This window comes from Clupea harengus, chromosome 4 (assembly GCF_900700415.2).
Source record: "Clupea harengus chromosome 4, Ch_v2.0.2, whole genome shotgun sequence".
In the NCBI taxonomy this organism is placed as follows: domain Eukaryota; kingdom Metazoa; phylum Chordata; class Actinopteri; order Clupeiformes; family Clupeidae; genus Clupea; species Clupea harengus.
Genome location: NC_045155.1, coordinates 16,113,265 through 16,129,949, shown reverse-complemented (window position 1 = coordinate 16,129,949; position 16,685 = coordinate 16,113,265). Strand labels below are relative to the sequence as shown.

The 16,685-nt window shown below is 39.3% G+C and overlaps 1 protein-coding gene across 1 annotated transcript in view; it reads right to left on the bottom strand.

The window, feature by feature from the left end:
- LOC105906395 (ankyrin repeat domain-containing protein SOWAHC) overlaps positions 1 to 8,612 on the bottom strand; it is a 22,454-nt gene extending 13,842 nt beyond the window's left edge. The window contains exons 1-3 of the mRNA XM_042707650.1: positions 8,342 to 8,612; positions 5,630 to 5,691; positions 4,378 to 4,656 (exon numbers count right to left, since the gene is read on the bottom strand). Coding sequence (XP_042563584.1) covers positions 4,378 to 4,656; positions 5,630 to 5,691; positions 8,342 to 8,465 — 465 coding nt within the window. The 5' untranslated portion in view covers positions 8,466 to 8,612. The remainder of the gene's footprint in view (positions 1 to 4,377; positions 4,657 to 5,629; positions 5,692 to 8,341) is intronic.
- Positions 8,613 to 16,685: the final 8,073 nt, after the last annotated feature.

Here is a 16,685-nt window from a genome sequence, read left to right as displayed (position 1 = left end):
GGATAAGCAGTTTTACCTTAAAATAACAGCTTTAAAAAAAATTGGGCGCTACAATGACTTTTAATATGGAGAATCGCTTCCGTGCCGTTGCCATAACAGGGTCCGTAGGCATATTACTGGGTTATGTAGGTTTGGCTGAAGCCGCCCGGTTTCTACTGTCTGCCGAACTAGTAAGTAGCTTATTTGCCGTCTTGCTTTGTCTTGTGTTGCACTTGCTTGATGTTTGACTGTGTTAGGACAGTTGTTGACTAACTAGTTTGTCATAGTGTCAAAATAAGCACATTTCAAGAGGTTTCGCTAGTTTTAGCCGCTAGCATCTCGTTAGCGATTAGCAATTGTTCCGTTATGCTGCTTTAAATTGTTGTCTTTTTTATTGTTGTTTTTGTGTGGACCCTAGGAAGACTAGCGACCACTTTGCAGAAGCTAATGGGGATCCAAGTAATGAATAAAGAATTAATTACTTAAATTTTAAGAAAGCTTGTTGCACAATATTAGAATATGGAAAACTAACACGATCATTTACACAATGTTTCTCAGGGATAGAGAAACTCAAATTTTCAGATTTATGTTACTTGGTGGTCAGTCCCATATATTTGTATTTTGTAATCTGGATAATTTTCCTCCAAGATAAACATAGTGGGCAAATGTATATCTAGTCTGGTACCCATTACATCAGTGGGGTTATCCTTCAAATGAAGTGGTTTAGTTGTTTGCGTGTTTGGAGTCAAATTCCCGGCTGAATTATTGTTTCAATTCACCACTGCATCCATCCATCTATCCATACCACCAGCATATATGTGTATTTGTCCTATTTACCTCTCACTAACATCTGCCATAAACATTCACGTACAGCAAATTTCCCTTCATACTTTTTTTCAGTTCATTTCAACACATTCTCACCGTAACTAACTGCCTTTTCCAAAAAATAGAAGTAAACCTGCTTACCATGAGCATTCACCACCCGCAATACTGGTGTCTAACACCACAGCTTCTAACACCACACTTCCTTCCTTTTTAATATAAATAAAAACATGCAGTACTGAAGAGCAACGCTAATAGCCAGTTACAATGCAACACTAAGACTCACAAGTTTATATTCAATTACAGTTTTGCCACAATTCTCAATAGAATTGACAGTAGTCAATTGCTTCAGCACTATTTTCTGAAACATTTGAAACATTTCCAGTAGGTGCATTTCCCAAAACAGTTTAAACAGTGTAGCACAACACTGAATGACCTTACCTTACCTGAACTAACTCACTCAAAACTCTTCATTACCCTGGGAGTTCGTTATATATTTTCAGTATACGTATATCTGACACTGATTAATCACCATACCTGATTATTATTTTTTAACATATTAGTACTACAGAATACTTTTCATGTCACAGACTCTGGGTTCAACAATACAATGTTCCAGGTTGCCTTATGTAGAATATCACTGGTAGGAGAGCAGACAGCACCCATATAGTTAAGAGTGTCATGTCAGTTCAGAACTGGATAAAGTAATGAAGAATGGAGTGGGAAAAAATCATCAACATTCTTCAGAGGCCATCAATCCATTCCCTATATTAACCCAAATTACTACCTATTGTAACCCCCTCTCCTCTCCTCCCCTTCCCTTCTCCTCCTTCCCCTTCTGCCACAAGCCCCTGCCTTTTTCTATCTCTAAAGGTTGAGATATGATTCTATGACTGCATTACTGCGTGGTCACGCAGTTGCTTCGACGGACTCGTGAACATTTATAGCTCTCCGTCGGTTGGTTGGTGGGTGTCGCAAAGCAATAAAAAAAAAAGATGGTGGACCAAACTCCGTACACGGTAGTATTTGTACATAAAAGTTGTTTGTTTGACTTTTTTTTTGCTTAGATTTTTTAAAAGTTACCGAGAAAAAGACACTGCAATGTAAAAACCCTTAAATTGTAACTGAAAAATACATCTGAGGGGATTTGCGAGGTGTCTGAGCCAGCTATCTAATGTTAGCATGCTACTACCCACAAGGTAAACAGCGATTTAAAAGTTGTTTGTTTGACTTTTTTTTGCTTAGATTTCTTGCGTGTCTTGCGTGCTTGTGTGTCTGCGTAAGAGGCCGACCATAAATTAAGCTTAACTCTCTACCTGGCCAGCTCCAAGCAAATGCCCTTATGTGGCGAGGTTCTGCTCAAGATCTCTTCCTGTTAATAGGGAGTTTTTCCTTGCCCCTGTCACCATTGTGCTTGCTCTCGGGGGGGTTCAGACCCTGGGCTCTGTAAAGCGCCTAGAGACAATGATATAGTTTTAGCGCTATATAAATTGAAATTAATTGAACCGAATGTTTTGGGGATTAAAATATAATCAGTAATGTCAACAACACCATGACAAGAATGACACTGATAATTTAGCCAACTGTAAAAAGTCCAACATTAAATTAGTTTCAAGAACATTAATTGAGAATTATGCCAAAGCAATTGGGAAACCTCTAAAATACAGAGCTATACAGATTGAAACTGCAATGAAAGTTTATATCAGTGTCATCTGAATAATCACCCAAGCACATGGAAGGATGTTAGCATTACAGTCCTCTTCCAGGAGAAATAACTGTAAGTAGCAGTCACCTGGGTTCATCCAGGAGGTGCATGTTATAGCCCTCTCTGAGCTGTCCCATCAGCAAGCAGTGCTTTGAGATACTGTATGTCTGTCTCCAAACATGTGTAATGTTGACAATCTAATAGAGATTACACAACAGGGTCACTGACTCATGTTGCTTAGAAACCTGACACTCTCTCCACTGCATGTTTGGAATGTGAGGTCATCGCAGGCAACTTTGGTTGGCCACATATCTGAATTGACAGTTACTCTATTATTCTCAAAAGTGCTTGTTATGTATACAACACCATGTAGTGGTATGCAAAAATGCACAGGCATTCAGCATGGAATTACCTCAATGTTCTTCAAAGAGAGTTTGAGAACTTGCAGGGAAACAACTGTCCCAACAAATGTCCCATTCAACGTTCTTGGTCCTGCAATGTGGCCACCAAGCAAACCACAAAATGATTCAGGTGTGGTCTGTTCTCTAGTGTTCTAGCAAATTGAGTCCCACAAAAAGACTCTGGAACTATCCATGGGGAAAGTGTCTACTGTGTGCCACTACATCAGACAGCAGTGTCCTTACCCATGATTCCACCGCTGAACCGTACAACATACAAAATCCATGTATCATGATGGACACCCCGGCTAAAGGGATCTCATTCAGATGAGGATGAAGTTTTATTCAAATACTCATACTGACATTCCCCTCCAAAATCGTCAGGGAATGGCTTGGACTCTTTCCATAATTATGAATTACATTATTCAACTGAAAACCTATTTTTTGCATGATGGAAGACTATGATCATCAGCCTCATGTTTGGATGTCATCACTGGGTTCACAGCAGAAGCACATAGGTAATGAATGAACATTTTCCCATTGTTTTTCAACAAAACATGAATGTGCACTGTCCAGTCTCTTACAAGTGACATTACATACAGCCCCTTGAAACCAGTAGTTGGTAGTAGTGAATAGTATTCAACATACACAATTGTATTTCCTTAGGTCAAGAAAAACATTAATCTGGTATGGTGTCAGTGTTAGGGAGAGAGTTACAGAGAGAGGGGGTGATAAGGCATACTACTCCAAGACACGCTGTCATATCAACAAGAACATTAGCATTTTGACTGTCCTAGTGCCCTAGTAAGTCCTGTAAGGTGATATTTTTTAATTGTGCACACAAGTTCTTATCTTATGGGAACAAATTATCTTGTGTGCATCTCTTGTGCATAGATAAAGATAAAAATATATAGACGAAGAAAAATATCACCTTTTGGGACTGGTTCCAAACAATGATGAAAACAGCGACAGGGACTTATTACTGACATTTTTTTACCTCACTACCTTTGAAACACTTAGAGTTTTGACTGAGTTACGACCTCTTGCTGGTTACCCACAGTATTGTACCGCATTAACTGTTGGAAAATGAGCCTTATGAAAATGTTTGAGCAAATGTGAAAAAGCAACTGAGAGAAACCTGAGATAACAATAACAACATTTGCTGGTGCAGGATGCTGCTGAGCTGGTATAATAGTGTAATTAAACAGGTTACTAGGGTGTTAGCCATGACATAAATACAACACAGCCACAATATTGGTCATCTTGGTGAAATCCATGTATAGTTCTATATAGATCCTGAGGAATTTCATCAGATGCTATTCCATGAAGCATTTTGAGACAGACAGCCTGAGCATTTCTGTGAGTGAAAGCTCTTTGAGTTAAAATGGGCCATATTTCAGTGTTCTGGCCAGCAATTCTTAGAATTCTTCCACAATTCCTCCAGTAAAAGGCAGGCAGATGAGCTCTCCTCACCTGATCATCATGCTGACTCAGAGACTCTGTGATGGTGATAGATGGTCCTTCCCAGACTATTGGTGTAGATCCCCCTCTCTCCCTCTGCCCCTTCAGTTCGGAGTAGCTGCCTTCCACATCTGTGCCCAGGAAATGCTGGCCCTCCTGAGAGTGAAGCATAGCTGAGGTCCTGGCTCCTTCTGACAGAAGGGTAGTGCAAGCAAGCGACATCTGACCACTTCTCTCTCTGTCCTGCAGCTGCTGTCGGTAGCGCTTCTTCAGAACCAGGTATTTCTCCCCCTATGACAAACAACAGGTTGTGAGAGTTAGGCAGTGCACATTCAAACAGGGGTTGAATGGGATTCAAAATATTAGCATTTTGAGCCTGAACAAAATGTCAATAGTTTTGTCAGTACTGTGACAGCCATTAGATATTGCCAGAAATAAAAGCACCGGCACCGAAGCACCAAATGAATGTGGAAAGCAGCCCAAATCTCTCCTGTAATCACTGACGGTGGGCGGGGGTGTTATGGACATTCGCTAACAATTAACAAACTTACTTCAAACATGCTCAAAAGAAACCCTAGCGAACCCATACCAAAACTTGTCAAAGTCCAAAGTTAATCTAATGTAGGTTTAATACATGAGAAATACCGAGATCGAGCCTTCTTGACAACAAATCATTCCTGGTTAGTATCCAACATCCACAGACGTTGATCACTGCTTCTAACCTAAATATAACTAAGTCGATCACTGCTTCTAACCTAAGTATAACTAAGTATAAATCAACTAGCTATGAAAACTGAAATAATTTAGCATGCTCTACACTGCACTCTCTAATTTGCCAATACCACACAAACACTAGGGAGATCAAGAACAAAAATATGAAGGACCTACAATGTAACTTCTGGGAATAAGGGAAACATTCTCTGGCCTATTAGCAAACCCAACCATTTCATCATCAAACTGGGACATCACTATAGCATTTGCCTCTTGTGCCTAATAGTCCACCTCTGTATGCAACATATACATACACACACAAATACTAACAGGGATGTGAGAAACGGACCAGAGAATATTTGGATAGATTATAAATAGACTTAGTCAGCTACTGATATCTACCTAAAGTATTGATATGTCCACATGCTACTGATATCTACCTAAAGTATTGATATGTCCTCATGCTACTAATATCTACCTAATGTATTGATATGTCCTTATGCTTGCACAGAATTTCACACAGATTTCATTCCATGGTGCTTGCTGTACTTACATTCTCTGACTTCACCACTGCGATTCGGTCAATGATGGCTTTGAAGTCCTCCCTGTATTTGGCTAGAGAGAGAATACTTTTGGCATCAACATATTTTTCTTTCGAAAACTATTCTTATTTTTCCACACAAGAATATATATACACAATAAATATGAAGCTGTAGAAAACATGAATTGTTAAACCATGTTGACATGATACCTCCAAAAAAACCATATCCGGAATAAACACCTTTCGTCCATCTTTAACATCAAACCAATATGTAGGTATGCATTTTTTCATGTCACTCCTTGCCTCTCAGATGTTTGTGAGGTGGTGTGGGGTCGTGGGTAAGAAAACTTCTACCTCCATCTAAAAGTCCCCACCCCACCCCCCAGTATGTGTGTGTGTATGTGAGAGAGAGAGAGAAAGAGAGAAAGAGAGAGAGAGAGAGAGAGAGAGAGAGAGAGAGAGAGAGAGAGAGAGAGAGGTGTGGGGGTGTCTGGACTCATAGCAGGCCTTAAAAAGTAACTTGAAGTACCAAAAAAATGAGAATAGGGGTGTGGCTCATTCCTCAGAGACCACAAGGGAATGTGACTGAGCAAACCCATGTGTCCTGCTAGAGGCCGACCCCCCACAGAGCCCAAACACACACATATACATCTCCAATTAGACTCCACAGAGGCTCCATACAGAGAGGAATCAACTGTGCAGGAATGGTTCAGCTTCAACCAGGTTTCTCTAAGAATCGTAAGAAGTAAGAAGTAGAGTATTTTCTCTCAAGTACTGAGACTGACCACATTCCAAAAAGAGTAAACACCACTCTAATCCACGGTTCAAAAGCACAACTATGTCTCTACAGGCATACATGAGGGCCATTCATATCCATAGCCAGTTTTTGGTAAAAAAGCTATTTTAACTGACATTTTGAGTTAGTGATGAGGATATGTTAGTATTTTTACAACCACTGGCAATTTAGACCTTTCCTGTTTCCTGTCATGCTTACAAACTGACACACTCATACACCACTAACAACAGGAAGCCTGAGGGGAAGCAGACACTTGCATGCACGGTCACAGGAATTTGTATAGTTGTCTAATAGTTACTAGACTAGACCTCAGGAAGAGCTTCTTCCCTAAGGCTGTGACCCTGCTAGATTCCACACCACCACTCTACTAGCATAATCAAACTCATTACTACACTGTTTACAGTACTTTAATGCACATATTACTTCACTGTTTACAGTACTTTAATGAACATATTACTTCACTGTTTACAGTACTTTAATGAACATATTACTACACTGTTTACAGTACTTTAATGAACATATTACTTGCACTATTCATATTGCACATACAACCCTACATTTGCACTCTCTATTCTCTTACTCTGTCCACTTATCTGTCCACTATATGCATTTAAAATATTGACATATATAACATTTGTATATTGTAACTCTCCACTGTCCATCATGGTACATATTGTAAGATATAGCATCACTTATGCTGTAGTACTTACTTTTTCCTGCACTTATCTGTAAATAATAATATGTTTTTGCACTTCTGGTTAAATGCTAACTGCATTTCATTGGCTTTGTACCCGTACTCTGCACAATGACAATTAAATTGAATATAATCCAATCTAATATGTAACTAATTTCAGTGGCTACAGACAGTGCTGCTCCAATATGAGCAGCATACACCATTTGAATACCATCCCTCTGTACATCCCACAAACACAAGCATACTCTGAAAATGACAAAGGCGTAATGACAAGAATGTGATTAAATGTCCGAGACACATGCTTTTGTACAGCGTTTTAAGTACATGCGGATGATTATGATTTGAAAGCCGTGTCAGATGGTGTTTATGGAGAGGAGCTTTTCAAACCTCTGTGCACCACTGCCTAGAGCATCTGGCCAGAGCACTGACCTTTTACTTCAAGGTCAGGCTGGATTATCACTTAAGGTACTTTGTTTAAACATGTCCGGATTTCTCTTATAATCAGTATAATTATCTCTTAATTTGGAGCATACAAATTCGTCAGGCAAATCTTACTCTCTCTCTATCTCTGTGTGTGTGTGTGAGAGAGAGTGAGTGAGTGTGTGTGTGTGTGTGTGTGTGTGTGTGTGTGTGTGTGTGTGTGTGTGTGTGTGTGTGTGTGTGTTTATTCTACAGCAATACACGTGAAGACTTATCTGATTACTGAATCGTTCATAAAATTAAAACATGTGAGTGGAACACATGAAGGGACTAGAGAGAGGAAATTAAAAAAAAATCTAAGTCTATCAGTTGGGCTCTCACCAAATGATCCGGTGATCAAGGCCGTGTTATTACATCTGGCATCTAGATAGTCAAACCAAGCCTGGGTATCATATGAAGAGACTACCGAGGCACTCCCAACAAGCACACAAGCAGCAAGGAGAGGACATAACAGAATTCCAAACGTGAATGTTCAGAGTCTATCTAATGTAAACCAGATGTTAATCAGATTTGAAAACTTTTGGGCGCACATCTTTCAATTCATGGCGTTAGAAACATAAAAACTATGATGAAAATATAACCTCGAAAACATATTTGACAGGTATAATTAGAGACTAAAACATATAGGCACTTAGATCGACGAATGCTATGACAGTAGAGAGTTGCACCAAACACAGTGGCGGGCAGAACATGAAGCATTTTCCTCTGTAATGTTTAACAGAAACACTAGAAATACGTGGTTTTGGCTACTCACCGCGCAGTTGCAAGTCGTTATGGCTTATGAAGGGTTTGTATTCTTTTAATATATCTGCATTTTTTACTTTACCACCTAAAGAATAAATGTAGTTCAATAGCCTCTCCTCACTGACGTCTCCCATTTTATCAGAGAAACGTTGGTCTCTTACAGAGAGTAAGACGAGAATTCCTTAACACACCAAGATCTTGTAGCCTAAGATTTGACGTACATAGCGCTTTCCAGTTAATTAATATAGCCTATTCAGCTTCTAACTTCCTCCACCCAAATCCGGCGAGTGCGCCTCCTACATTTTAACCCTTTATAGGCAATTTTAGAAGAGAAACCTCAAGGAACAGCACTTTGTCCTTCTTAACCCAAATTATGTACACAGTGTAGATACATAGAACACGCTGTTTTTAAAAACACTGAACAAAATAATTGCATGACCCTCAGACCTCAAATATACAAAAACTAATCTTATGTTATGCAACCTCAAACATGTGATAAAGAAACTCGATATTCGATAGGGAACAGAAATCGATGTACGTGTGGATTTAATGGTAATTAAGGTGTTAGCTCCCACATACCAACAGTTAATGGTCCCTTAGGAATTGCTGGACGATTTCAGGGGACATTAAATTGAACCAAAATTCACTTCGAATAATCCAAAGGATTTGTGGTAAAATTAGGTACTTTGTTCATGGATTCAGGATTTCCATTAGACAAATCTGGTGGAACTCTCCCTGTCAAGTATCCCTTGAAGATGAATCTTTTGTGGTATCACCTTTTGATTTAATATTATTCCCTGTAGAATAATTATTATTGTTATTTATTATTATTGTATTGTCTCTACGTATCTACAATGCTGTAAATGTAATTTGTTCCATGTCCTGTCCTCCAGATTTCAGTCTGTTTAGAGTTGCAGTAAAACTTATCAGAGGAATCTGAAAGGGATAGTGAGTGGTTGGTGCACTCAGACTACTGTGTGCCTTAACCCAGCATGGGTTTGGAGGGGAGTGACAGTCTGGGCTGTCAAGGACCACCACAGATGCTAGGATAGTGCTCTCATAGTATTGCTTTCTCTGTTTTTTATGTATTCTTGGTGACATTGTTTTGAGTAGTATTTTACAACCATCTGCACTAACAGAGCATCGATTGGGCTGTTCCCTTTGGGTGTCTAAAGGGTTTGTTCCCCAGCCTATTCCCTTAATTCTAATCTTATTTCTTATTCCTCTGCGGTTTTCCCACCTCCAACCCCTTTCCCTTACGCATTAGGTCTGTATTCAATGTCAACCCTCAGGCACAAATAGGCTGTCTGGTTTATATATAAGTCATTATATATTTTAGTTTTTACACTATTTTTAATTTGGCTCATGATAGCGATTGTGACTATGCTGGACAACTGCATTTGAGGTGTTATTCTGCGACACCAACCCCTACTCATCCTCCTTCGCTGGGCAGCAACCATAGTTAGCGCATATTAAACGCCCTGGAGAGCAACATTCACGTCTCCCTGACTTGCCGTCATTGGTGACAGACAGGTAACGACACTGTGCCCTAGGCCTAGGCATTGTTTGTCACTGAAGTGAAACGACTATTAGAACATCTCGATGCAGGCTGCAATGAGCCAAGTAGCCAAACAACAAACAAGCCTAGACTAGTTAGAACTACTCAGATTTCTCACACAAACCCCAGACCCTTGTAGCCTGTGGATAAAAAGTGATCTGTGGTTAGATCGGAGGGCATAACATTCTTTAGGTATAAGCAAGCAATCAAAAGCAAGCAGATACTGTACATCCATAAATGCATCAGGATAAAACATTTTAGCTTACATGCGGCATATACTGTATACACTGAGGGATATGTACAAGATTGGTAGTGGATAAAAATCATTCAAAAAGTATTGGTTGAAGAACAGCTTAGTGGGTATACAGTATGCTCAAAAGGTTACTATTATAAGGACAAGCAGAGCTATGAAGTTGAATACTACATCAATTCTAGCATTTGTCTATATTATGGGTACATAGGCAGGCAGACAATGTGTATATAAGATGTACCTTAAAGCAGCAATAAGGAGTTCTGTTCCAAAACTTGCACGCTAAATACCTTAAAGGCATGCAAAAACCTGGCAAACACCACCAACAGCACGGTGACACTGATAGAAGCTTGCCAACACACTAACCGATGTATTTTGGCAGTATAGCTGGCAATGTCATGCTGTGATAGCTTTTCTTCCATTTTTGCAAGGTGTTCCAGCCAGGAAACACAGACCTACATAGTGCATATCCTGGATGGCTAGTGGGAAAGACACAGGTGTTTATCTGTGCTTCACATGACCATATGCTATAAAAAAATATTTTAGGATGGTACCAAAACCAGTTGCCTATAAAACCATACCTCAAAAAGTGTCAAATTGTTGCAAGGTGTTACTTTAAGCAGAGTAGAAATTGTGCATAACAGTTTTGTAGGTATGGGCAGCTGTAAGCAGAGGGTTTCTGCAGGTAAATCAGGTGGAAAAACTGCAGCAGCATCCCACAGTGGAGATAGTCTAGAGTAGGAGGGGAAGATATGAGACAAAGTGAGACGACATGGCAAGGATAACCTTATTTGCGTATATGTAGTTATAGGTTATGGTGATGAGGAACAATGTTACCACAGCCATCAGCATGTGAAGGCAAAGGTCCTATAAGAGAGAGAACAGAGGCAGGTTAGTAAACAGAATATCAGTCCTACACAAGAAAAGCATAAGCTTATGCACATGCATATTTTAGTGTCTAAATAATGCAATGCCTAATTATCTAAACACAAATCTCATTTTACTATGGAATGCCACAGGCTATTCAGGTTAAGGGGTGGGGTGGGAGGGTTAGGGTAAGGGTAGGAACCCAGGGATTATGAGCCCAGATTAGAACAAGGAAAGAAACTGGGATATTGAATCCTGGTCATTTTAGGCACCCAAAAAGAGCAAGTAATGTGGCCACTGCATCAGTATCAACAACAACAAAGCACAATATGATATATATAGAGAAGAAGAGGAGTAGGAGGTATAAACATATATAGACACCACTATGTACTTATGTTTTTTAGCAATGCAACTTTAGGTAGCTTAGCTTGATCTTCTATTGGTGTTTGTTTAATGATTCACTTTTAGTTTTTGGAAAGTAAGTGACCCCCAGTTACACATACATTGATTGTGATCTTAAGTACACACACACACACACACACACACACACACACACACACACACACAAAGGGGGGGGGGGGGGGGGTGGCAGCACTTGGTCATACAGTGTGGGCAATACTCTGGTAAATATTACATGAGTTAGCTCTCAGAATTAACATCTGAGCCTGAAACTTGCCATATGTATTTTAGGATATTATTGTTGTAGTCAGTGAATTTAGTTCATTTTAAAATATTACTGTTGAGGAATAAACCCCACCACAGTCCAGAAAATCCTCTAATGAATCCTCATTTAATTCTGAAATGTGCATGTAATTGTCTTTTTCATATGCTCTGGCTACAATAAAAAGGCAATATTAAAAGGTCAGTAAGCTTCTTATAGACTGATACAATTTCAGTAATCTCAGAGGCTTTTTTTAAACGATACGTTATGGTCACTTTCATTTTCCAAAGCACCTCAGCTAAAACCAGCTGAACATATGCTAGTTCTTAGGGAAAACATCTATTCAAGGTATGGAGCATCTGCCATCAGTCATTTCATGGTAATGAAAATTAGTTTGAACATACAGGCAATGTTGTTTTCTTTGTATGATGCTACAGGGTTAATGGCATCTACGTGCTCATCCCATTTCACATGTCACTGGTTCACTCAAGGTTTTATGCTCAAATTCAGGTCATTTGGCACCAGCTGCAAGTTTAGTTATCTATTCAGTTGTCATTCAGTAGAGGCAAAGCGTAATGTTAGTTTCGTATCTACATATAAGCATACAACTTTTGACATCTAGAACAGGACAGAACAATACACCACCATAATAATACGTTTAAATATAGCCGCACGCAGCGATCATCTGGGTCTAATTTTGTTGAACAGGCCATGTCGGACAAGCAATATGTTTCGCTAAAGGGTTTTCAAGCTATTGTCCAAAAAGTGACCCTCCCCCACTTCGGGGGGCACTAGCACCAAATGAAACGCATACCTAGGGACAAAAATGTTGTATTCAGATTTAGCCATGTGGGGCTACAACCATACCACGTTTCATGTGGATTGGTGAAGTCCAAGCATGTGATATCGCCGACCAGAACAACTTTGACACACACTTATGACTGCCTGCATGCACACAGCAGTGGTCATAGTAATAAGGGAAGGATATATAAGAGAATTTACCTGAAATATGGAGTTGCTAAACTTATTTTTCTTCCAGACCTGCTGTAATGTTAATTCAGTCAGAATAGAGAAAAGATGTTTTCATCTTCTTTCTGTGTATCTTGATTCTGGGTTGCAGCTGTTTCGGAACAGAAACTTATGAGCATGGTCAATGGAAAGCCTGAAACAATCAGGATGCCAAAAATGTACATTAAAATGGAAAACAGATTTTTGAATTGCTCTAAAAAAACAATACAAACTTTTAATATAATATGTACAATATAAACACAAACAGTGTGCTTTAATACCTCACACTATTTGTGCTAGCTACCTTTTATGGCCATTTCCTTTTCTGATGACCCCTTTCATGTTAATGCATCTTGATGTAATGGAAAACCATTAGGTTAGGTGGTCATACTTGTTTGAAAGTGGAATGGTAAGAAACCATATTGAGCTTCCCTATGAGACAGGGGTCTATGATCTAGTGGGCATATAGTTATTAGGTATAGGTGTTTTTTTAGGATTCAATTCCAGTCTGGGTGGTGTATCTGTGTGGTAGTGGGTGGTGTAACCCGTTTGGTGAGCCTGGATGGAGCAGCGGTGTGGTAGTGCTGTGAGGCAGCGGTTGGCTGGGCAATAACTCCATGTGGGCTGTGTTTCTCAGTGCTGCTCCTGTAAGCAGCCCATCACATGGCAGTCCCATTTATTTCCCTTACACTCAAATCCTGCATATGTAGTCACCTTGTTGCTCAGAGCGAATGCTTATGTTGATTACTAACACAGACACACCAGTGTTCACACAGTCACTCACACCCATGCATATAGCAACAGCAGTGAGTCTGCAAGCCTCAGAATCAGTGAGGGGGTCAGAGAGGCTTAGAGCTGTGGATTGTTTGGACAGACAATGGTGTCTACCTGCCTGTAATCCCTCAGCGACCCAGGGCTTGGAGGGATTGGAGGACTTTAATAAACCTAAGTGCTTCTGTAATCATGGATTAATCAAAGTGCCCTTTTGTGATAATCTGACAGTTTTTACAGGATGCTATTTGACATCTGTCACAGGAAAAGCATGTTAAAATGCAGACAGACATATACATCACTGATATGCATATAAGCCTACATATTATCTGTGAGGTACAAAATAGTACAATGCATGATGCAAGATACCATCTTTCCAGTTGCAGACATAGTACAGAGGGGTGGCTGTTTATGATAAATAATGTGAATATTTGCATAAAATCTATATAAAATATACAATGAATGATTATGATGCCAATTAGAAATAACAATGAAATAATCACTTGATAGAGAGCATCAGCAATTACACCATGGTGATAGAAAATACTAGGTGCTGATTAGCTGGCAGGTGTCTGATTAATGTAAAGATGGACACAGAACAAATATTTTCAGTTAAAATTTCAGTTGCCATTCTTTATTAATGCGTTGAACATCGATAACAATGACATCAGCTAATAAATGTAATATTTGAGTGATGTTATGTCAAAGAGGCATTAAGATTACTTAGCCATCAAGCCAACATACTTGCCTTGCTAACCAACAATAGCACTCTTGGCATCTTCAGGGTATTATGAGGAGTTTGTCATGATTGTTGCAGCCCAAAAGGGACTGAATTTGTTGCAGGAACTCTCAACATTTGTGGCTACTATTGTGGTGTTTTTGAGGGGTTTTTTCCTTTGGAAATTCCTAAATATTGTAGTCCCACTAGGATCTTGCGAGGGTTTGTTGTTTGTTGTCTGCGGGAGTTCTCAAAAATTGCAGTGAAATTCCATGACTTGAATTCTTGAATTTGCCTGAATTCGCAAAATTGCAAGATCACAAAATCCTGGAGAGACTGAATCTTACTTGCTAACTGATGTATTACAGGGATATATTTACCACAGTGCTGTAAAACCTATTCTTGCATTTCTGCTGGGTTTCACAGTTACATCGACAACACATACACACACACACACACACACCAGAGAGAGAGAGAAGCTAATTGAATCAAGTTGTGCAATTACTTTCAGCTCTGAAGCTGAAAGCTGCATTTTTATAATTAAAGTACAGTGTATCGGCGATAAAGCATAATAAAATTGTTCTAAAATGGAGGATTACATCAGTAAGTCCCACAGGGCCAGATGTGAGAGCAGAGCATGGGTGGGGAAGGATTATGGATGGAACCACAGTAGATAGAACAGGCCTGTGCTCAATCAGGCAGATTAAGGGACTTGTGTGGAGGCAACATGCTGTAATCTTGAGATTAACGGATATAATCACCTGTAAATACACCTTGTGCACAGTGCACACTCACTTTGCCAGTTTCTGCCACACAAGGAAGGTACTATTGACTCTAGAAGATGGTCAGTTATTTGAAGACTTATTATGTGTTACATAGAGGTCCCAGGTAGCCTCAGATCAGATGAGATTTTGATAAACATATGTCATACAAAAGATGTGTGTTTATATAAGTGTGTATCTACACTGTTCTATACTCTTTAATAGTACTCCAGTGCTGTATGATATCCAATAACTCACCAAGACAAACTTAAAGACAGCACATTGTACGGAAAGACAGATCATTGGATTTTCAATTTTTCCAAATTGCTAATACACTTTTTACAAAAAAGCATATTTCTCCAGACTGTTGACCAAAATTCAAAAACAGACTCAATTTTTATGCTCTTTTATGCTTCATTTAAATCAAACTTTGCAACTGCAAGAGGCCATTATATACAAAGACACTAACACTCCTAACCAGTCTTTAGACATAATTCAAGTCAATGCAAACTTTCAGTCAGGTCATGTTTATTTGTAGTGCATATTTAAATAATTAAATTGGCTGTACAATAGGCAATAACTTAAAGACACAATAAAAGCTATGCAAGTGTAAGACAATACAAATGAAATCATACAGCAGAGAATGTGAAAGAGGAGAAAGAACATCATAATAAGACAAAACCAAAAGACCAACAAAAAGGTAAAGAATAATTGCAATGATGGTCGATTCAAATTCATTTTTTCCACTGTGAAGGCATACCCACTCAATACATTTGTCAGGCAGCAATCACCACACACTTCACCTTTGTGTAGTGCAAATGTTCAGAGAAGTTGTTGCATGCTATTTTAAGTTATTATTAAATAATCCTGCTTGGTCCAATACCTCACCTGGACTCTAGTTTCTGGAAGGCAGGTGTCTGACTGATGGATATTGAATATAAAACCAAAGCTGGCATTCCTTGCACTTTCCCATGAATAATGTTTTGTGTTGTTGTTGTTGTTGTTGTTTGTTTATTTATGACCTGTAAACACATAGGCACCTTTTGCGATAAACTCAAATGAGTGGTATTTTTTGCTGGCAGGTGACTTTTTTTGTATTATATTTTGTCATCATTTCGTATCACATGTACATTGCCAATTTGATCTTTTTTTTTTTATACATAGTTTGAACAATTTTTTGGTGCCAGTCCACAACAAAATGGATTGCTGCACCAAAATGATGACTTCAGTGCTTGTTTTGTGGAGTTGGAGTATGTTTAGTAATTTCAGTGGTTATACAGTAGTGGTTGTACTTCAAAGTCAAATGAAGTTGCCCTCTTGACAACCCTGTGACCTGGTTTCATGTCCCTGGAAGTACTTTCCCATTCACAACTCATACCCTTGCCCTAAACTGGCTGGGTGTGCAAATATCAACTTTGGTTTGGGTTTACACTAAAGCAGGCTGTCCCACCACCACCCTCAAAACCTTCCTCTGTGTAGCCTGTGGCACTCTGAAGCATGGGATCTGACCTTTGTTGTGTTACCTCTAAACACTTGTACGAGGAACTTAAAATGTCTTCCTGTGTGTTATTGTGTTGCTTCCTGAGGTTCCTGAGCTATGTTGTTGAAAGTAGATGCAACCAGATAACAATTCATCTGAGAGGCAAATAGCTGCCTCCAAATATCCATCTGGTTGTGAAGGCTTAATCCACACATAATTGATTCATTCACATAAACTTCTCTGGTACCCAGCACAAGAAGCACTGGTACCAAAACTACTA